Below are 24,474 nucleotides of genomic sequence, written 5' to 3'. Positions count from 1 at the left end.
ATATTTAAAATTTTAAAAGGCATTTTTTAATATAAAATCAGACAATGCAAACAAGGGTTGATTTTTAAAAAAACCTGAATCTTAAGAGATGGCAAAATATTTTAAGAGAAGTAAAAACAATTTTTTTCACACTTTCAACTATAATCTTTCTGTCATTACCCGATCAGATTTTATATCGACAATACTTAAATTGGATTTACAATCAAAATTTCTTTGTTATAGGAAAATTAGTGAATATGTCGAGTGAGAATAAAAAGGATACAGAAGAGAGTGAATCATCTGTATCTGAGGATGAATCAAAATCTCAATCACACGGATCTGAGGATAAGTCAAAATCTGGATCGGAGGATAAGTCAAAGTCTGGATCAGAGGATGAGTCAAAATCTGGATCTGAGGATGGGACGAAATCTGGATCATTTCTTGACGTTACAGTGGACTTGGACGAAACTGTGACCGAGCCCGAAGATAATGACTATACAGGAGCCCTTGCTAGAGTAGACATTTCACATGATGATCTTTTTTTTCCTAGTTCGCCTATTGGTAATCCGACGCAGGAAACACAGCAAGAATTGGATAGACATTCTCAAAACAAATATCAGTTTTTGGTAAAGCTATAAGTTTGGATCGAAGTTCATTATATATTACTAAGTTTTTTAAAAAAAAAAAATTACGGCGTGGCAACGTACTGCGTACAAAGTGCTGCGTATTTAACTGATTTAAATTTGAAAACTTCCTTTCAAACTTTTTTCGTCCAAAATTTTTCTTATTACTTTGAATTATGTTTGTAATTCATATAAACAGTAGGCATTTTCTTATAAAAATTTTCAAGGATTGAAAATTTTCGAAAAAAACAATTTATTCATGAAAAAAAGTAACTAAAAATATTAAATAAAAATAATTTAGTTTCATCCAGAAAAAAAATATATTCATGAAACTTTTTTATGTTTTGAATAAAAATGAAAGTACCAAAAGAAATAAAGTTAAATATTAAAAGTATTTCAAGTGGCAAAGAATTAAATGATCACAATACTCTCCGGGTGATTTTATTTAATGAAAGTAAAAATAAATAGGTTGTGAATGCTTTACATACATTCATACTTAACTTGAAATCAGTATGTCATTTTCAAAAATAAGTAATTTTGCCCATTTTCTAAACTTGAAGAAATAAATAAAATAAACAATTCACAATTTCTGAATTTTTAGCCTTTTGAAAACATTTTTTCCTGTTTAATGTTTACACTGATCCTCATTAGCAAACCTGTTCAAATTCGTGCAGATTCTACAACTGGTACAAATTCGTTAAGGAGAAATGTTCAAAAATGTTATGATTATTGGCCCCAATAATGCTTAATCAATTTTAGTTATACATTTATTTAGTATTACACGAAGGAAAAAAAATGAACTATGTGCTAAAAAGTAAACTAAATAAAATTAATAAAATAGAGAAATGGTACAAATAGAGAAATAGTAATAGAGAAATAGTAATAGAAAAATGGTACAAATTTCTTTAGGAGAATTGTTCAAAAATGTGGCCCCAATAACACTTAATCAATTTTAGTTATACATTAATTTAGTATTACAATAAAAAAAATGAACTATGTACTAAAAAGTAAACTAAATAAAATTAATAAAATGAAGAAATGGTACAAATAAAGAAATAGTAATAGAGAAATAGTAATAGAAAAATGGTACAAATTCCTTTAAGAGAAATGTTCAAAAATGTGGCCCCAATAATGCTTAATTAATCTTAGTTATACGTATTAAATGAAAGAAAAAAATGAACTATGTACTAAAAAGTAAACTAAATAAAATTAATAAAATAGAGAAATGATACAAATAGAGAAATAGTAATAGAAAAATGGTACAAATTTGTTTGGGAGAAACGTAAAAAAAGGGCTATGATTACTGACCTCAATGATGCCTAATTAATTTTTGATGAGTATTAATTGAATTAAAAATAAGGTGTGTTATACCAAAAAGGATAATTAATTGAGAAATAGTACTAATTCTTTCAGATAAAGCCTAAAAAATCTTCATGCTATTAATGACGCCGATGATACAGGCACTTCTGGTTATCATAATCATTGGTGCAGTTTTAATCTGTACCAAATGTACTATTATATCTAAAATTAGTATATTCGGCACTTTATTAAACTGCACCATACAGTGTAGTTTTAGATACTGTGGAAATAGGTTTTTTACAACCCCTGGATTGTGATTTTCGGATGTTACAGTGAAAAAAATTGCGTGATAGTGGAAAATTTTCCTATCAAGAGTTGGTCAACAGGTATCATAGCATCATACCAAATGATACTGAATACAGTTATCTTTTATGGGAAAATATTAAAAACGTGTTTTCTTAATATAATAATGTAAAGTCACCAGCAAGGAAAAAAATTAGAAGAAATAAAAAAAAATGGAATTAATTATGTTGATACATGTTTTTCAGTTTTTTACATTATTTTGAAGTTGCTCAGTACTGATTAATTGTTTACTTTTTCCCCACCGCAAAAAAGAACAGGTATTTAGATAGTAAATAAAGATAGAATGGTTAAATTTTTAGAGTGTGTTTTAGAAAAATCGAAAGTTTTTATATAATGATTATAAAATTTCTGGCCTTATTTGACAGTTTTTAGGTAATATAACCCTTTTATTTATCTGATGATCATATATATGTAGTTTAATAGTATAATCAAATGATACAATGATTAAACATAAAACTATTTTTGAACAGGAAAATTTTTATAACGAGAATTATAAAAAATTGAATGATTTTGAAATGATGCGCTCTTTTTTGACGGACATAATGATAGAAAATATGCCAGATTTGATGCATGGAATTGAAAGTCCCCGTTTGATTGGTGAAGGAATCAAGTTTATTATTGATGATCTTAAGCAAAGATTTAACAAGGTAAGACTAACTTTAATTATGCAATAATAATAATTCTTCTTTTCCCCAAAAAAAGCTTTTGTTTCTTACTATATATAAAAATCTAATGATGGTGTCGCAGTGTTCCATTGTTGTCCATGCAGTTTTATTGGCCATAAAATCACGTGGTAGGATCAAGTTTTTCCTTCATTCATTTCCATATTATTTTGGTTGTCATCAGTACAAAATTAATAAAAGTCACACAAGTATTGTCTTTCTGTAAATATTTTTGTATCCCTAATTTAAGGCTATTTTCCTGTACTGCTATTGTTACGTTTTTAATTCAAGAGTTTAAAACTAAGAGAATTGTTTTGTTTTATTATTATTATGTAATTCCACGCTACATTTTAAGATAAAGTTATTTAGAAATGTAGTCTAATCTTATTAAACTAAACTCAGTGGCACGACAGCCCAAAGAGGGCCAAGGCCTACTGTGCCCATCTCAGTTTACTTGCCCTTGAGCTCTGGGGTGCAGGAGCAGATGTTTCGATTAGATGGTCAGCCTAACGCAAAACCCCCAGTGTTTAGTTCCCAAGCTTGCTTGGTACTCATTTATCGACCCACTGAAGGGATGAAAGGCTGAGACAACCTTGCCCGGCCCGAGGATCGAACCCAGAACCTGTGGCACGGGGGCGCGAAGTTCTACCTCTCAGCCATTATTAACCTCGGGCTTATTAACCTTTTTACAATTATTATTTTGTAAAAATAACATTTATATACTGTTATAAATTACAGTTAAAGGGATCTATTAAAGGCTTAAGAACTTAGCTATCAGCTTCGTGGACAATGAGATGCAAGCAAAATTAATATTTAATATATCCGCCCGTAACGTAAAAGAAAATATTAAATTACGGTTGTGAACTCATTAAATTTGTTTAAATAATATAATGTAATAATCTATATTATATAAAACGCTAATACGTACGTATGTATGTATGTATCAATAAAACCGATGATATTTCTTTTCTCGCGCTGGCAACAGTTTTCATTTTTACTAATTGATTGGATTCGGCGCGCAAGAGCACGTAGTGAGCAACCAGATAACAATAACCAGAGTGAGCATTATCAGGTTGTTCAATTCAGATGCCTGCACTAAAAACATGACAATTCGCGATCGCAGCGCTCGAGTACGCCGTCTAGCGGGAGCCTGTAAATATCGGACATTAATTTATCACGTTTTCATTTAGTTCCATCAAAGTCATTGACTGAATCAGACGCCATTTTTTAGCAGCAAATAAGAAACACAATTTCCCTAAGGAAAAGGCCGAAGAACTTGAAAAAAATCTCCAGAATATTAGTAAATCTTTCAGGAACAGAACACGCCAAAGATTTGAAGAAAAATTCCTCAATAATTTTTAATTTCTATTATCAACAAACTTGCAACTGATGACTTCCGATTTCGGATACTGTTACAGATGTGTGTATTAAGGTAAAATGCATTTCTTCTGTCTTCAATTCATTACGAATTAAAGTGAAGTCAACATTGCTTTCGTCATTCCAGTGAATAAATATGAATTCAGAACATACAGAATTGTAATAGTTATAGAATAGTATATATTTCTGTATCCATATAATTCGGAAAACAACAATAAAAAATTATCCAAGTTACTTGAAATTCGCGATCGCAACGCTCGAGTACGCCGTCTAGCGGGAGCCTGTAAATATCGGACATTAATTTATCACGTTTTCATTTAGTTCCATCAAAGTCATTGACTGAATCAGACGCCATTTTTTAGCAGCAAATAAGAAACAAAATTTCCCTAAGGAAAAGGCCGAAGAACTTGAAAAAAAATCTCCAGAATATTAGTAAATCTTTCAGGAACAGAACACGCCAAACATTTGAAGAAAAATTCCTCAATTATTTTTAATTTCTATTATCAACAAACTTGCAACTGATGACTTCCGATTTCGGATACTGTTACAGATGTGTGTATTAAGGTAAAATGTATTTCTTCTGTCTTCAATTCATTACGAATTAAAGTGAAGTCAATATTGCTTTCGTCATTCCAGTGAATAAATATGAATTCAGAACATACAGAATTGTAATAGTTATAGCATATTCTTCTTCGTTATAGAATAGTAGATATTTCTGTATCCATATAATTCGGAAAACAACAATAAAAAATTATCCAAGTTACTTGAAATAGTGCCATTTGTGCTGATTCTTAATTAATTTAAATCGTTTTCTTGGTAAGTTTTTTTTAATTTTGAAAGAATAAGTTCAACTAGAATTCAGCTATTCTGTTTTTAGCTACATATTCAAATTCATATCAATTATAAAATTTTGCTGTGTAGTATGTTATCTAAAAGTAATGAAGGTATAAACTATGTATCTATTATTTGAGAATAAAGTTTTCAAACAAGGAACTTATCATTTTGGAATTCTCCGGGAATCATAAATCAGGTAAGTGCAATGATTTTTACAATAAAAAATTTGCTTGTAAATATTTTTTTTTCATTTGATGATGGTTCTCTACAGAATGGTTTTTTACGTCTGATTAAGAATAATAAAACTATAAGAATAATAACTAACTATAAGAATAATAAAAAAATAAACAATATGAAAGTTTTTATTTCAATGTTAATAATTCTTAAAATCGTTTTTTTTATCCTAAGAATTCTTTATTTTCCGTTTTTTAGTTTATAATTTTTTGATAAAAATTGTTCTCAAAATACTTTTGAAAAATTAAATGGTATAACATTATGTGTTTATGTATACTTCTTGTATATTCCAATGTTTGAAATAATATGATTCAGAAAAGTGTGGAATAAAAATTCTGTACTTACGACGTATTAACGCCACCACCGCTACAGATTTGGCGGTTTTTAAGTGCCGCCAATTTACACTTAAAATTTTTGCGACAGTTCATAAAATAAAACACTTTATTTAAAATCAAAATAGTTAATTGGATTTCGGTGGAAAATGAGCCGATATAGAGTTTAGCATAGATTCAAAACAATCATATCGCCATATGAACTCTGATGAATAAGATTCCAAATGAAATAACATTTCCAAAACGTACGTTTGCCAAGATAAAGTTTTATGTTGTGGGAATTGGTACATTTTCGTTTTTTCGGTAAAATATTTCCCTCCTGAAAAAATAAAATTGCATCTTGTTTTGTTTTTGGCAAATCCCAAAGACGAATATTCGTAGCACTAAAAATGGCGACAAAAAAGAATTGTTTTGTTATTTTTGTTTCGTCAGCATTCTTTATTTTACGTTTCTTAGTTTCTAAATAATAATTTTTATTGAAACTTGAAATTTTTTGATAAAAATTGTCGTCAAAAAACGTTGTTTACAAAATTAAATTTCATAAAATTATGAGGCTTATGTATACTTTTTGTTCATTTTAATTTTTGAACTAATATGATTCTTAAAACTATAGAATGTAAAGTTTAAATAGGCCTTTCATGTTATATCATTAAATTTAGTAATACTATTTCTCGGGCATTAGGTTTTAACTCTTATAAGAATATACATATTTTTTTCTGTTAATGTACAAATATTTTTCCGATGTGTTTTGGATATTCCTTCTCTAATAAAAAGAGATACCATTTTGTTTTCGGTTGTACAAGAAAGAATATCAAGTATTTTTCTTTTTTAAATTTAATAAGCCACATTAAAGAAGGAACGTTGCAATGCTACACGCTACATTAACGACGTCTCCAGAGTAACTGAATGACGGTTCATATGGAAATCGCAGGTAAGCGTCTCATACAACAACGCCCCCTATAGTTCGTTGCGATCGCGAATATTTAATTTAAACTCAATTAGGAATTAATTAATTAATTGAAGTGAGAATGCTTTAAAAGGCAGTTGTTGAATTGATATTTTTCTACTGGGAGCTACCTAAACGTCTAAAAAACGTTTAAGTGTTTGTATTGAATGCATTGAATTTTTTTTTATATTTCGGGTTTATTTATGCATTGAATTTTCACGCTTTAAAATGCAGAATATTAGTGAAGCAATATTTGATAATTTATTTTGCTAATATGTTTCTTATTTAGCTAATGTTTTGATTTTTTCACCATGTACAATCTAAATAGCTAATATACTTTTTTAAAAGCCAATAAGAGCATTGGTAGAATTCATCTACATAAGTACAATACTATGTCTTTGATGATAAAATACTATGTCTTTGATGATAATATATTATGTCTTTGTGCTAGAACATTGTGTTCATTGGCGAGCGAGCGCAGCGAGCCATGGTTCACGGCGTGAACCACATAGGATTGCGTAGCAATTCTCGGGGGTTGGCGAGCGTTAGCGAGCAGGGGGCGGAGCCTCCAAGTATTATATGAAAGAAAGAAAAAAAATTGCAGCTATCATTGTGCGCGCTGGGAAAGCACGTGAGTTTCAAAACGGGGCTTGTCATAGTTTATCCGTAAGAGAATATTGCTTATTACCTTGAAATTCTCCTTCACTTTATGCTGCATATTTTTGTTACTATTTTAAATGTTTTCTTAAAATGTTTTTTAATTTATAAGCATTTTTTATACTCTTTTTCATTATTCATAATTTTTTACTTCTTGAATAATAATTTTTTTTATAAGCCTACCCATTGCATAATATATGCAAGCATTTGACATTTTATAAATTCTTTGGAAGAAAATCAATAACAATTATCTGTTTGTAGTGAAATTAAAATTTTAAAAAGCTTTGAATGCTCTCAGTCACATTCAGATTGTTTTAAAAGCATATTTAATGGTTTTGTCTTTAAATATTTTTGATGAAAACTGGTTGAATTCAAATAAAAGAATTGTATACACAAATTTCTTACACTTCTTGGAATCTTTTAGTTTAAAATGCTTTTAAATTATGAATAACCAATGAATTAGCGTCAATCAATCAAAAAATAAAGTACTAAAATTGAGTGTCTTAAGAGCCACTGAAAATTTGTTCCATTTCTAAAATTTATGTTACACTTAGTGCCTTGCACTTGCAAAAGATTTCTGCAGTACTTTTATATTAAACCGTTCTTAAGATTCAAACTATGAAAAAAATAAGCATTTTCAAATTTAAAATTTTGAAATTATATGTCATTTTTGCGTCAAAAGACCACAATTAAAAAATGATAATGAATTTAACAAAGATTTGATTCATCACAACTTTAAGAAAGATTTAATTTATCACAACTAATAAAGATTTGATTTATCAGAACTCACTCATCACAACTAAAAATTGGATTTATCACAACATTTGAACAACTTTGATTCATCACGACTAACGAACTATAGTTTAAAAAATATTTTCACTTTTTCATAACTGAAAGTTACACGAAATGTGTCTAGTATTCTTTCAAAATTATTGCAGGGATATAAAAAAATTTCTTGCAAGGGTAAAGTAGTATACGATACTTTTTAGCAAATGTTGAAAATGAATTATTATAATTACTGTTTATTTCAAACACTTTTCGTTTTTGTATACTCTTCCTTAAATTTCACTTAAAGAGGAGTATTAAAGATTGAATCTGCCAATCAATGATTCTTCTAGTTTTCTATGTTCTAAAATTCTTAATTTCACAAGTGTATGGTCTTGGTGACGGATAAAACATATGAGGACAAAATATTTTGTCAGTAAGAGTATTTTAAAGTTTTAAAAAAAATAAAAATAAAAACTTAGTTAACCACTTTTTTTAATTTTTCAGACAAAGAGATGTTAATATAAGCTGAATACTAAAATAAACTCATTTAATCCTTAAAAACTAAAAGTCTTTCTTTTTCAAAAGAAATGATAAACAGGAATCATTCTTCATTATAGTTTGCTTATGAGAAAAGTCTTAAGAAAACGCAATTTCAGGATCAAGTAGTATCAAAAGTTTAATAAACCCGATTAAAAAATTAGAACTAATATGATATTTTCCTTTAAATTTAATTGCTTTGAAGGTACTAAATGAGCTATTAAGAGCATTTTTAACTCTTTCAATGCTTGATACGAATCAAATGCAAATAGTTTAGCATAGGAAGTACCAATTTGATTTTATTTAAAATTGGCTTAAAGCTGCTCTTCGTCTGGATCTTGCAGTTGTAAAAAGTCTAGAACATATATTATTTTGGACGTAGATCATTCATAGCTTCTTTTTTCTACTTTCAGTACAAAATTACAATTTTTGATGATGAAGAAAGAGAACTTAGTAATGAAGAAATAATGGGAAAAATTAAAAATCTTGGAAAAAAGTAAGAAATTATTCTTTAAAAAAGTATATAAGTAAGGTCAATATATGTTTAAAAATATATAATGAAATCAAGTAAATATATGTAAACAAGTATATGTAAATAAATATATATAAATAAATATATATAATTAAATATATATAAATAAATGTATATAAATAAATATATATAAATAAATATATGTAAATAAATATATATAAATAAATATATATAAATAAATATATATTAAATCAATATATAATTTTTAAAAAATCATAAAATTATGCACAAAACGATACAGATATAAATAATTTGAAATTTTTTCTGGACGACTGATGGTACAAAAAAAATAAAGTTTTTGAAAAATAAAATAAAATTAACTTATAAAAAATCTAATAATAATAGATAATATAATTAAATTTTTTCTTTATCAGAAGTAATTCATGACAAATTACTTCTTTAAAATTATTTTCGTATTATATTTGAGGTTGTAAATTAAAAAAAATATGTATATTTAACAGCTGTTTTATAAAAGATCAGTTTCTTTTCAATGCCTAAATTACAACAATGTTTTTCTCTGCAAGTTGTTTCACTGTTGTTTGCAGTTTCTTTGCTATAAAAACTAATTGACGTTTTTGACTTGAACGTTTTTGATTTCCATTTTGTTAGTCATAATACTATATATAACGAATGTAAATACATTCAAAATAAAGAAAAAAACCTTGATTAAATTTTTTGTTGTCATTAACTTTAATGATTATCATATTTTTTAAAAAAAAACATTTAGAAGGTAGGAACTTAACTTCCATAAATTATTTTGTTTATATTCTTTCTATAACTTCATTTGAAGTTCCGAGAAAATACTGCATACATTACAGAGGAAAATGTGATATAATTTATTGGCTTTAAAGGAATACTTCCATTTTAAATTGGTGCTTTTAAGTACCTATCAACTTTTTAAACAAACTAGATACCGTATTGGTTTCGTTTTCATTTAACAGTTCGTCCATTGAACAAATGCATTCAATGCAATTTTACGAGAATAAGTGCCTACAAAAGAATATTATGCTTTCTGTGAACTTCAAAAAACTCCTTAGTTACGAATATTTATATTTATAAAACTTTGTTACGAATATTTTTCAGAAAATTTGAGCAAAGTTTAATTTATAATAATTAAAACCATTCAATAAATTAAATTAATCTACCATCAAGCGAACTCTTCATATCATATAAAGAATATAAATATTAAAAACCATTGTTGAAACTTGTGTAACGTGAATAATTTAAATTTATTTAAACATTTTCTACTGAAAAAGAAAGATATCGCGATTAAAAGTACAAATAATATATGTTTATATTTCAAATATGCACGCGTCCTTGAAGGTTACGTTTAACGCCTTTAACTTATAAAAAATTCGTTTTACTGAAAATATCCTATAATTGCATAAAAAATTTTTCTTTAATTTTAATTTATTTTACATCCATATACTTTGTAGTCAGAATTTTCCGTAATGTTTGCCTTTATATATTTTAAGAGTCTTTGTTAAGAAAAAAAGCAAAGAAAAAAAAAAAGAATAAAAAAACTCATTTAAGGGTTGCATTTTAGATTACGTGAAAAAATAAAATAAAAGCGTTTCCAAACTTTGTCCAAGCATTTTTTAGGTCTAAAAAAACAAAGAAGGGAAAAAAATTATAAATGAGCGAATGAAATGAACCTTTCGCAAAGAGCGACTTATAACCTTGAATTTTCAAATGGATTCACTCATTTTCTATTCATTCATTTATATTAATTACATTCATTAATAAATTCATTATTGTATTCGTTATTATAATCTCATTCATTTATATTTATTAACTTATAACATAGTCAGAATTCTATAATGTTCTATAATGACCACTTTTAATATACATTTTCAGAACTTTTGCTAAAAATGAAATAAAAAACTATTCATTCTAGGGGAGAAAATTAATGGTTATGAGAGAAAAACGTTTCCGAGCTATGACCATTCATTAGAATCAGTGAAAAGAGGGAACGTGTTCAAACAGATTTAATTTGTCTATTGCATCTGGAATGCATTTAGTTTCCATTACTAACCTCCTTAACCTTCATTTCGAAACAAAAACCCATTTTATTTTATTTTATTTTATTTTATTTAAAAATTAAATTACCCAATTTACCTAATGCGTTTTAGATGTAATTAAAAAACCTTTTTAATGTGACAACTAAAACAAAATCAGTTTTTTTTTTTTTTTTTTTTGTAAATTCACAAAAATACCGCAAAATTTAAATGATTTTAGTTTCCAACAAATGATCTGCTGATTAAAAAGAGTGATCCTCAAAAACTGTAACGAATATGTGTGTTCTTTTGACATCTTTTAGCAAACTAAAAGATGTCAAAAACGTTATTCGTTAAATAATGATAGATAAAACTTAACAGTTTAATATACACTCCATAAAAAAATAAAAAAATCGACGCACCGAGAAGGAGTTGTCCGATTGAAACGAAAATTGATGGATAGGAAGACAATATACAGAATAGTAAATGATTAAAATTTCAGAACAATTGAATAATTTATTGCAAAGTTACAGTAACAAGTTCAAAAAGGTGTTGACCCGCCTCTAGCCTGAATACAAGCTGCCACACGGCATGGCATAGACCGATAAAGCAACCGGATGGCCTCTGGCGATATTTCCTGCCAAATTCGATCCAATTGTCGAACGAGGTCGTCATCATTCCGTGCCAGATGCAATCGCCTTCCCATCATATCCCAGACATGCTCGATGGGAGAGAGAGATCTGGTGATCTGGCAGGCCAAGAAAGAGTTTGACAAGCTTTCAGACAGTTCATAGCAACACGCGCCGTATGTGGTCTGGCATTGTCTTGCTGAAAAACCAGTCCAGGGCGCTGCAAAAGGAACGGTACCAAAACAGGTCTTAGGATGTCGTCGACGTACCGCTGTGCAGTAAGTGTACCTCTAATGACGACCAAAGGGGTTCGGCTGTCAAAAGAAATGGCACCCCAAACCATAATGCCTTATTGAGGGCAAGTGCGGCGTGCAATAGTGAAGGCAGGATCCCCACTCTGTCCTGTGCGTCTCCAAACACATCTTCGATGATCGTCAGGACACAGTTGGAAGCGGGATTCGTCGCTAAAGACTATACGTCTCCAGTCGACATCATTCCAGCCTGATCGAGCCAAAACATTCATGCATACGAAATTTCAAAGCAATCGGATGATTGCCTGTTGGTTCGTCGATTTTTTTGTTATCGAGTGTATTTTGGAGAAAAAAATATATACCATGACTTAGGAAAAGTGAAATTTTGTTCGTTAACTTGAAAATTTTCAGGTCCAAAAATCTAAGCTGACGCTGCTTCTGGTTAAGAATAATAAAATTAATAAGATGAAAAAAAGTAGAAATAAAGTGGACAGTCAATAAGAAATTTCATTAACACACTGAGAAGACTACCATAGTCAAAACTACCAGAATTCGGTAAAATTTATAGTTTTCTTGTTCAATGGAAACACCAAATTGCTCGGTAATTTTTGCCGAAATACTTCGGAGATGATTTTGGTATTATTATATTAAAATGTGGTTTTATAATATGGGAAAAAACTTGGTAGCTTTCTTATGATCGTGTATAGGAAAGATTTCTTTCAGTTTCGTATGATAATACTTACTAAATGCGTGGTACTAAACAAAATTTGTTTGGGGAAAACTATAGCTTTAAAAACCAGAATTTCCAGTAAACTAATACCATATTAACGGAAAAATTACCAAATAAATGGTTCAAATACCACGCATCAGCTATACAGAAAGGTATACCATACAATATATACAGTTATACCATACAGTATATACAGTTATACCATACAGTAAGGTAATTTTCCCAGAACTGTTTCCTGCGCGTACAATTTCAGGATAATTTTACATGTATATTCATGTGTCGCATGCATATTCATGCGTTATCACGGTGAAAAAGTTTTTAAATTTACTAACAAAAACGAAAACAAAACTTTAAAATTTGTATTTACTTCACTTCAAAAAAATTTAAAGCTAATAATAATTTTTTTTACTGGATTTTTTTGCAGTTTTTAATTTTAACTTTTTTAAATCACTGGGAAATTATAGAGAGTCGATTTATTTTTCAGGGCAAATTCTCTTTTTTCCTGGTATGCAACAGAAATGACGAAAATTAATGAAGAAAATTTTATTCTCAAAGATCAAAATGCAAAATTGAAAGCTTATGTCCATTCTTTGCAGTAAGTGAACAAAATTTATTGCTTCTCTATCTTTAAGAAATTTCGCTAAAATTTTTGAATATTTTCTAAAAAATATATCAAATTTTGGTTCGGGTGCATTTTGAAAGTCTTATATGAAAGAAAATTTTTTTTTTATAGTATTAATTTAGTATATATATTAATTCCTTACATTAAAATTGCAGATATATGTCTTGAAAGCTGTCTTTTTAGAGGTTCAATTAATTATTGTTTTCGAAGAGGCTAAATGACTCTTTTTAAACCTGGAAAAATAGCCTACGAAAATATTACTGTGCTTCCCCATATAAAACTTTTGTCAACTAAATCCCAAGAATACGAATCTTGATTTTTGACTTGAACTACAGCAATTCTAGTAATTTTTATTTTATAAAAACTACCCATTTAATTAAAATGTCGCTAATAATGAAAACTTCATTTATACCATTTGTAATGAATATTTTTGGAATTGCTGATATTCAATAGCTTGCCTTATTTTACATTCTTAAAACACATTATAAATATTGATAATTTTGGAATGGGAAATTTAAATTTACATCATAATATTTCAAAAAATATAAATATTTTTGTTTTAATGTGTAAAAATTTCCAGAAATGTCGCAACTAAAGTCATGTTCATCGTCAACGGTGATTGATTTTATTACACAAAAAGTTATCAGTACACGCTATATTGAAAAATCGTTAGGCCCACCTGATGCTGTTTTGGATGCTCAACATTTTCATTTGTTTTATTCATTTCATATTTGTTTGTTTGTTCAACATATTTATTTTATTTTGCTGAGTAAAATCTAAAAAATTTCGAAATTTTAAACTGCGATGGTGTGTGAAAAATGTGCAAAATGAAAAATGAAAATGTGGTAGAAAAATGAAATAAAATAAAAATTAACATTCTATAGTTTATTCGAAAATTATTAGCTGTTGAAGTTGTAGGACAAAATACCATATGAGTCACTCTATAGTCCATTGGAATGTAATTACAGAATTGAAATTCGGTAAAAAAAATTCGGTATTCGGTTGGAAAAGGCCATATTAGTTTATGAGCCAATCATAATTTTTTTTTCTAGTTCCATCTTATTTAAAAATTACTGCACATTTTAAGACAAGTTTACATTTTTCTCCCCCTCACGCAAGGAGTACGGCGAGATAAAAAAGAAATTAAGATTCGACAATTAGTTTAAATTTGTAGGGAAAAAATACCATGTTTGATAGATCTGTAGCTGACAGAACTGAAAGAGCCATTTTTATTTCTGATCTTAACGTGAATTTTGTTTCAAAATTCTAATTTGTCCGAAAATTATTGCCAATTTAAGTGGTTTTTCCTGATGTTCAGTTTTTTCGCTTTAGATATTGAATACTTATCCATTATAGTAGACAATTTATGTTCTCTTCGAGTGATTTAATTCGTTATTTTATAAGCTCGCTCTCGACTAAATTTCAATAGCAGAGAGAGAGAAGGAAGGAAATTGAGACCGTGTTACCAGATATAAATCTCAGTACTTATTGTGAAAATTTAAAAAAAAAACTTTAATATATAGTAATAAAAACCGTTCTCTGTTTGAATTTACAAAAGTTTCGTCAACAAGTAAAATTACTTCTCATTCCCTCAATCTGTATTCCTTAGGTTAATTTTTTTCTTACCAAATACAAGTGATTATTATTCAAATCTAGGTAATTGTCTATTTCATTACCATTAATTAATTAATAATATGTTCTTACATAAAGCTACAATTGTGTATTTAGAAAACAAAATATTCTCTGTTTTTTGAAAAATACTGACGAGTAAGGGAAAAATAATGATGAATGAGAAGCAATTACGGGGTAAATGAGCGGAGCGAGCAGGGGTTGAGACTCTTGCCTATAATAAATTTTAATAACTTAATATAAACTTGTCCACCTATCTCTGTGTATTTATGTATTTAAAAAAGGATTCTAATTTAAACAATTGTTAAATTCATTATAAGTTATTTGCTATTCCAACAATCAAATTGAGAGTTTGCAGTATTTTAAATCAAGCTTAATGCATTAATTTTCAAATAAATTTAAAGTCTCCCGGCTTTGAAACTTTTTTCCTGTGGCTCATGATGATCATTCTATGTAGAAATTACTAAACACGATGACAAACTAATGCTGTGCGACTCAATTAAACTTTTCTTCAAAATTAGTTTTACCTAATAATTATTTAACGCAATAAGTGCAAAATTAAATATTCTCAATGTAATATTAAAAATTCAAACTTTATAGCAATTGTAATTTTTACTTCATTTCGTTCTTTATTTTTAAATTTTTATGTTATAATATGTAATGCAATATATATTTCTTATTACTTCAGAAAGAGTGATGAAGAAGATGAATCTGGTGGTCTTTATACTGGGGTAAGAAAAAGAACAATTAAATATCACCTTAAATGTAAAATTAATTATAATTCATTGAAGAAATTATGAAATTGAAACATCCAGTCATTCTTTGATAATCATTCCTTGATCAATACCGCTTGCATGCTAGTACAAACTATCATTATTTACTAAGAGTACTTGTGTACTTATATCAGATGATTTATCTAACTGGAAGTAGTATTTAATGATCATATAATAACATAATATGCCAATTCGAAAACCTTTTTAGTTAATTTTTTAATGTATACCAGCTAGCATGAGAAAAATCAGATTTCTAGCATAGAAAGAAAAACGATCTAAATTTAATTTTTAAGAATAAGAATTTTTGTATAAATCTATTATATTCAATTCTTAGATAATTTTGGAACAACTCTATTCTGTTTTTCAATAATAAAAATGAAAGTTTTTTTAGAAAAATCATATATTTCACCAATCTTGCAATAACTAAAAGAACTATTTTTACGAGTTGAAACTTTAACGCTTTAAATCGAGATGTCTAAGCTGACGTCACTACAGTTACCTGTCAATTGGAAATCTATCTATCTGTTGAAGATACAACAAATAGGAACACGTTTCCATTGGGATAGAAATCTAAATCATCCAATAAGGCTAGTGCAACCAAAAATTGATTGAATGATGCTAACAAATTCGTCTAGTATCAATCAATCAATTGCATTCAATAGATGCTCTAACTTGGACATCTCTATTTGATAATTATAATCATATTTTTCTCTGCAATGCAAACTGCCTTCAACCAATGAATGTTTTTTTATTTAAAAGTTTCAAGAAAGTATTTAAAGATGATGTTTTGTGACTGTTTTAATCAATATACTATTTACTTAAACATGAATGTTTTTTTAATAGAAAAAGTTCGACACAACTCTTGTGGTAAAGGTAATAAAGTCTTTAAATTGTAGGAAAAATTGCGGAGATTTTTGTACATGTCAAAGAGAGAGAACCAGGAATTGAACGAAGTTTTGAATCAAGTGAAGGACTATAATTCACAATTGTGGCTACTAAATGCTGAATTAAGAAAAGATCTTGTTACTGGCATCGCAGAAAAGCAGATATTAGCTGCGCAACTTGCTCAAGTTCTAGATGTAAAAAAAATGTTCCATGAAGCTGTTGTATCCGTGTTGGAAAAAGATGAAGATTCTGCAGAGAAGGTTGGTGTAGTGTCTTAAACTTTTGTAGCTTACGAGGAATATAAAAGAAGAAAAATTTTGCGAATACCAGTATTTAAAAGGGACAACGGTTCTGAGGTTTTTGAAAAATCAGTTTTCTATTTATAGGTTATAAGAAAAAATTCTTAATTTAATGGTATGGCCTAAGAGTTTTTACTTCTTATAAAAATACGCAAATTAGCACTCAGAAAAGAAAAAAACAACTATAGTCATTTTTGCAATTACGCAAGTTTGAAGAAAATAAGTTCTTATAAACCTTTAAAAAAAGTTTTTTAAAAAAGAAAGTTTTTCATGCTCACGAAGAAAGTTACTTTTTCAACGTTTTCACCCAATTTTTTTTTAAAGTTTTATAACAGCATGTGAGGTCAACAATAAATAAGGCGAACAAAAATTGTAACCAAACGTTTTTATCACAACATATTACGAACTTATCATGGAACATTTGGTGCTACCTTAATCATAAAGTTTTTTTGAAGATCAGAAATGGACATCCCAATGGGATTTTTCTATAGCATACAGTATTAAAATTCATCAAGAATGTTCCAAACAAAGTCCATTTCCTACGTTTTTTGCAGCGCAAGAATAGCCTCATTATTCACCAGGCTTAAACCTTATTTCTTTTGTTAGTAGCAAAGATATTAATTATGTTTAGTTTGGGTTTTATTTTATTAAGTACTTTGACAAATCAATCTTAAATGTCAACTGAGTGATAGGTTGTATTAGTCATGAGAACGAACCATTCAAAGAATTTTAGAAGAAAATATTTAACAACTGATAGTAAAAAATAACAAATATTTAATATTTTCAAATTTTGAAGCAAACTTAAAATGCATTTAAGTATTAGTTTTTTGAAGTTAGTAATTAATCGAATGATCAATTTAAATATGTTTAGAAGCGAGTCCGCAAACCTGCGTCCGCATTCATTTGTTTGGCCTTGGTTAATAAAAAAATATGAATCAAAAGTGACAATTGAAATTTGTAATAAACATATTCATGATTAACATAATATCTCCTACTATTTGTAATAAAGCCGTGGTGGCTCAGGAGATAAAGCTAATGAGGTGACGCATGTTCGAATCCTAGTGATAGCTAATCGAAGAGAATTCCGCACCCGGCTCGCACTGACCACAATGCTGACATAAAATATCTTCAGTCTTTGAAGAATCACGGTTTAGAGTCCCCTTATTGCCAGGCTAACCATGAAAGGTTTTAGCAGTTTTCCTTTCTATATAGCGCAAATGGGGATTAGTTCTATCAAAGAGACCTCTACGAAGACAAATTCTTCCCAATACTTTATTCTGGAGTTAGTTCCCTTATCTTCTGGAAGGGTTCAAAATTACAAAGCTACGGAGTCGCACATTGGTAGTGGTAAACTCTAAAATTGGGTCGGCTGTTAAACGACGGTTAGATATGCTATTTAAAAAGCATTACAGCTCCCATTATTTAAATAAAAGTATTTTATTGAAAAGTTCAAAATCAAATATTTTTTTTTTACTGTAAAAACTTTTCTTTTACACTTAGCAATCAAATATGCTTTTGACAATCTGCCGAAATGTTTAGAGAAATTTTACCCAGCTGTCCAGATTAGCTCTTTGTTTATACTCCCTCCTTTTGTTTTCCCTATAACACATCCGTAAACATTCTGTGTTTAATTTTACTAAAATTAAGCTTAAGTTAAAATTATAGGGACTAGATTGAAACCTATTGCGATATTACATCTTAAAAACATGACAAGGCAAGACAATTTTTTATTGTCGAATGACCTGTGCTTTACGACGCTCCACGAGAGAAAAAAGGGCGAGTGAAACTTTAGTTTCAGTTTTCTTTTGAAATGTTAAAGTAAGAAATTTTTCGATTATGCATACGTTTCTAATAACTATTTTTTATCAATCATGTAAAATTATTTCATGTAATGTATAATTCAAAAACTTTAATTTATTATACGAAATCATCAAAATGTAGTTTAAAAACCTATGTCTCGAAGTATAAGTCAACCCGATGTATATGTTGATCCCTTATTTTTTATTTTTTATTTATTTTTATTTTTTATTTGACCATATATATTGGAACTCGACCACAGACAAAACCAACTACGAAAATTTTGTAAAATTAAAAAATTTATTAGCTCTACGAAATTTTCTCAAATTAAAAATGTTTTCTTTGTATATGAAACATTTGCCTTCAGATAAAAATACATAACTTTATTGAATCTGACACAGATTTGCTACTGGTGTATAAGTCGATTTCCTGATTCTCGTTAAATTTTGTGGGTTTTAAAAGTTGACTTGGATATAAAACAATTAAGAATATAGTGTGATTCAACAGTAATTTTCAAAACTTTCTTAGCCATCGAAAGATTCTTGCCGTGATATGCTTCAGAAATGGATTCATGCAATGGAAGATACTTTTGCAGAAACTGGCGAAAGATTGCACCAAACTCTGTCAAAACTTGACCAAATCAGAGATGACGCAACACAGAAAGAGACTGAAATTATGGAGGTCAAGGAGCAATTCGAGGAGCTAGATCATCAGGTAGATTTCAATAAATGCATATATACCTCTGTCTCTCCTTATATATGTACCTATATCCCCATATCCCTATATATATCTGTCTCTCCCTATATATATATATAGGTTTTAATTTTGATAAAAGAATAAACAGAACATGCTATGAAATAACCAATAGTGTTTAAAATTTTCTAACGAAGCTTGCTGATTTCTTTAGATAACAGCTATACAATTATTTTTCGGGCGTGGTGGCATTCTATTTCTTTAATCATTTCATTTTATTGTACCAGTTTATGCCTAACCAAATTATGACTAATTATATTCGATGAATCAGCTAGTGGCGCTTCGCGTCAAATGCCGAGGTTCCACACATTTCCAGCGTTCCAGCGGTGGCAATCTAGTGGCAGTAAATTTGTTTATGGCAATAACATTAATGTTTTGATACAATTTAATACGTTAATCAACAGTATTGTTTCTACGACCCCAAAATTTGTTTTCTTTTCTTCTTTACTTAACAACGCACAAGTAGCGTACTCATGTACTCATAAGTATGTGTACTCATAAGTCAAAGATAGTGGAAGAATAGGTTGAGTCATATTTAAGTGAATATATGTAAAAGTGGCACACTTTTGAACGGGTATCTGTGACAGTGTGGCGTGGATATTTCTGCTCACCTCCATGGCTTAGGCACGCAGATGCCCACCGGGCATCATGAAATGAACAGCACTTCTCGAGTTTTCCGAGGTAAAGAACAAGAATTCAGTGCCTGCCGTTAAACGAAAAAAAAAACGTTTAAGTAAATTTGAAAATATCAACTTTAGAACATGCTGAAATATTGGAAAGGCTTATAAGACACATCTACAATGTGCTCATAAATTTTAAAGACTCAGTGTTTCAAAATGGCGCTTTCCATATCTCCCATTAGCGTCTTTCCTCTGTTTTGCATAGTTTCTATAGCGGTAAAACGTCATTGCAAAATCAAAATTTTTAGGCTTTTTAAAAAATAACGCTATCAACCGGGTGTTGCTGGGTTGAAAGATTTAGTATGTATTCTAGAATAAAAATAAATAAATTATTAGAAACAAATGCAAGAAGCTGAATATACAGGATGATTAAAATTTAATGAATGGTGTTCGAAAGGTCCTTGGCTTGGCTCTACTGTTCAAATAGTCCACATTTTCTTATTAGATCATGGAGGCCAAGTTAATGTTGTTTAGATCATGGATCTAGCTTCTCACCATTTTGTTAAAAAAGACGTGTTTTTAAGTTGGGACCACACAATACATTAAAGTAATTTTTAAATTATTCTACATGCTTTGAAATAAAATTAACAGGGCGAAACCAAACTCTCTTCTGGTTCAAAGTGCGAGACAACTCAGAAGAAATCTGAAAGTGGCAGGCATCTTTTCTCCTATAATTTTTTCGATTTAACTCAACACTATATTGGTATTTGTGTTTAATTGTTATTGTTTCTGTTGTACAGTAAACAAAACAAACAACAACAAAAAAACGAAGCATTCCGAATATTTTTCTTCTTATCTAATGATCGGATTTTCATGTTCCAGGACTCTCGAGGAAGTGATCGCAAATATACTAATTAATTAGTGCAGACGAAATTTTAAGTTACGAAATCAGACACAAAACGTACTTTCTCTGAATAAACACACATTTTTTAAACAGATTCAGATTTCTGAGCCCCAAAATTTAGGTCAAAATTTATGGGATAGGCGCAATCTGCAAAATATAGTCCCCATAGTTTTGTCAAGAGAGTGATCCTCAGTTTGGATCCTTTTATATTTATTTTACTTTTTGCCTAGTTCACCATATCTCGAGAACTTTTTAAATGAATTGAAAAAATTTTGCATAGAATTATAAAATTCATTTATTCAAAGAATTCAATGCAAAAAATGTTTTAGTAAATATTTATTATTTAATTTAATGATAGTTGGAAAAAAAATTGAATTGCAAGGTATATAATTCTCTACATAATTTTAAGGAATGGAGTTTTACATGGTAAAATACAAAGTTTATGTAAAATCCGCCGAAAAGTTCCTGAGGAATCAAATTTTTAAAAAGTCATATGTTTAAGTTCTTTTTTGCGCACTCAACACAGTTTTTTTAATAAACTAGCAATATGTTTTATTGATAGCAATGTAGTGAGTTTCAAAATTATTAAAAACTTTAAATTGATATTTTTTCAATTAGCTTTATTCCTTTTCAGATAGATCTACTTAATCAGACTTTGTATATGAAAAAAGTGAATTCAAGGGAATTAGAAACAACAATTAAGTACATGAGTCAAAGAATACAAATAGACAACAAATATAGTGAGGATCTCAGAAAAATTTATGAAGAATATAAAAAACTCCATCATGTGTATATGGGGCGTCACAGAAACTTAAGTTCAACTACAGATTCCCCTGTTTCATCGGAAGAAATGTCTACAAGTCATCCCAGTACAACTGGTTCAAGTGCTTCTAGTTCAAAAAGTCATTATTCAGGTGGCTTACATCAGGTGCCAGATTTTGACCTGGATTTTCCTTGTCAAGCAGATAGACCTGGATTTGACGATTCCAGAGCCTATAGATCTCAGCAGTCTTCACGGGGTTCCTATCACTCACCAATAATAAAAGGTCCTATACAGCAAAGAGGTGCTTATGGAACTCTTGAATCACCTGTAATTAAACCCCGGTATATTGCTCATGACACACCGGTCCCTACAAGTGAAACCCGTGCATATGGATCTGAAGATTTCAGAACGTATGATCTTCTTGGCAGAGCGAGTCCTTATGCCGAGGAACATTATAAAAAACAAAGAACATCAAGCCGATTTAGGCCAGAAGAAGGGGTTGATGCTGATTTTTCCCCATCACCAATGATAAAGGGTTACGTAGATCCTGGTACACCGAGTTCTGATTTCACCCCATCACCAATAATAAAAGGTTACGTAGATCCTGGTACATCAAGTTCTGATTTTTCCCCATCACCTATAATAAAAGGTTACGTAGATCCTGGTACATCAAGTTCTGATTTTTCCCAATCACCCATAATAAAAGGTTACGTAGATCCTGGTACACCAAGTACTGGTAGTTGGAAAGCTAGACATAGAACAACGGAATCACCTAATACTCTCGTCAAATCTATGCTCCTTAGCAGCCCAGGAAGGAAAAATCCACTGAAGGTTGACGTTGAAGTAGATCCTAAACCTCTCAGAAAAACAGCCAGTGGAGATCATTTCATGTGTGACATTTCTGTTAATATGCAAGACGTAAATAAACGGTTGCCATGGAGAGAAACAACACCTTATCGAAGGAGGAAAATGGCTAAAACTTATCGTTATTCACCACCACCACTTACAGTTGCGAAGTCTAGACGTCCACGTGGTATATATACTCCAAAAACTGCGTTTCGTAGACAAATGATTGGCAGAAGAGATCTTTTTGGAGAAGGATATCAGAGCCCTGAACCTCCGTATGGATCTGGAAGATGGCATGACCCTAATGAATATGATCTACAAGGATGGGAAAGACCGGAACGCAGGTTAGATCAGTCTATACCATGGGAATCACCTATCATCAAACCGAGATACACGCAGTCTCCTCAATCAGGTTCAACATTACGTGGATCCAGCCCTAGAAAACCAGATGCGTTAGATTGGAGCCCATTCAGTCTTGGGAGTCCTGGCTCTACTCCTTATTATCAATCTGATAGGTTATCTGAACCAACAAGAAAAACGAAATTTGTTTCTCCATCTGGAAGACCGATGCGAATTTTCCGACCGGAAACCCCTCGCTCATTACAGTGACTCAATTTTCGTTAAAAAGAATTTTTATTCCATGTAAATGTATAATAATATTGATTTAAATTACAGAATAAAATATATTTAATCAGTGCCAATAAAGCTACAATAAGAGAAACAAATCATCACGCAAATTGAAACAAATGTATGAATACATTTAATGCTAATTACTATTGAAATGTTCTCCAAACATCAATTACGACTTTCTAGAAGTTATATTTTTTTTATTCGTGCTCCCTTGATTCTGCTTAACTATTCATGCATTCTTATATACTTAGCTTTTATAATATGGTACGTAACTGCGTTGCCTTCGTATTGTAGCGTAATATTTTCATGCGTCTTTATTTTTGGTGTTTTAAGAAGAATCGAAACTTTATTTCTCGCAAAAATGAAGAAAAAGAAATAAAGCTTTTAGACCTGATGAAACCTTAAAATAACAATATTAAACCAAATTTAGCACGAACTCATGAAAACCAGACCTACATATAGTAGAAAGGCTGAAAAATTTTCTGCGCAAGTACACTGAGATGGAATAAGTACAGTTAGCAAATATTAACCTTGTATCGTCTTAACTTAGTCGGTTAACAAAACTGTAATGGCAAATATGCAAAATCTGGGAACCTACTTACATCATTTTATAAAGACTGTATTTTTTATATGTAATTATGTAGCTATTTTAGGATGTTTTTAAGCAGCCGGTCAGTTTATTTTCATACAGAAAACCACCTGCTGGACACCCTTAAATGTAAAGGTGATTCTACTAATGCCATTTTACACTCTGAATTCTATATATGTTTGAGTATACATTTGAATTAGTCGGACAGTCGCAAAGTTTCTAAATAGCTCCCGGACAATTTCAATGATTTTAAACTCACTCTTTTACACCTTTAACGTCTACTAAATTGAAAATCTATTTTCGCAATTTAATAAAATCTAGATGGGTAACTATTTTAACATGCTATTTTACTCCTTTTTCTCTTAGTGCACAGAAGTTATGCAAATAAATAGAGCAACAGGTATAGAAATAAAACAACAGCAAATAAATAGAATAACAGATGTTATGCGAACAAATAGGTTAAAATAATAAGTCAGACAGTCGCAAAGTTTCCAAATAGCTCCCGGACAATTTCAATGATTTTAAACTCACTCTTTTACACCTTTAACGTCTACTAAATTGAAAATCTATTTTCGCAATTTAATAAAATCTAGATGGGTAACTATTTTAACATG

General features: G+C 29.6%; 1 protein-coding gene across 3 annotated transcripts in view; it reads left to right on the top strand.

Moving 5' to 3' along the window:
- The window catches only part of LOC107448429 (uncharacterized), a 39,142-nt gene extending 15,796 nt beyond the window's left edge, over positions 1-23,346 (top strand). The window contains exons 3-11 of one of the 3 annotated variants that reach the window (XM_071178534.2): positions 223-605; positions 2,735-2,911; positions 9,025-9,107; positions 13,235-13,345; positions 15,690-15,732; positions 16,671-16,919; positions 19,284-19,469; positions 21,667-22,387; positions 22,502-23,346. In XM_071178534.2, coding sequence (XP_071034635.2) covers positions 223-605; positions 2,735-2,911; positions 9,025-9,107; positions 13,235-13,345; positions 15,690-15,732; positions 16,671-16,919; positions 19,284-19,469; positions 21,667-22,387; positions 22,502-23,250 — 2,702 coding nt within the window. In that variant the 3' untranslated portion in view covers positions 23,251-23,346. Of the gene's footprint in view, positions 1-222; positions 606-2,734; positions 2,912-9,024; positions 9,108-13,234; positions 13,346-15,689; positions 15,733-16,670; positions 16,920-19,283; positions 19,470-21,666 lie in introns of all 3 variants that reach the window. The other 2 variants (XM_071178532.2, XM_087165983.1) reach the window with 2 other exon arrangements.
- Positions 23,347-24,474: the final 1,128 nt, after the last annotated feature.

Source organism: Parasteatoda tepidariorum, chromosome 6, assembly GCF_982258835.1.
Source record: "Parasteatoda tepidariorum strain Cologne lab strain chromosome 6, Ptep-v5.0, whole genome shotgun sequence".
In the NCBI taxonomy this organism is placed as follows: Eukaryota; Metazoa; Arthropoda; class Arachnida; order Araneae; family Theridiidae; genus Parasteatoda; species Parasteatoda tepidariorum.
The sequence above is the reverse complement of the archived record's forward strand: the minus strand, read 5'-3'. Positions and strand labels throughout refer to the sequence as shown.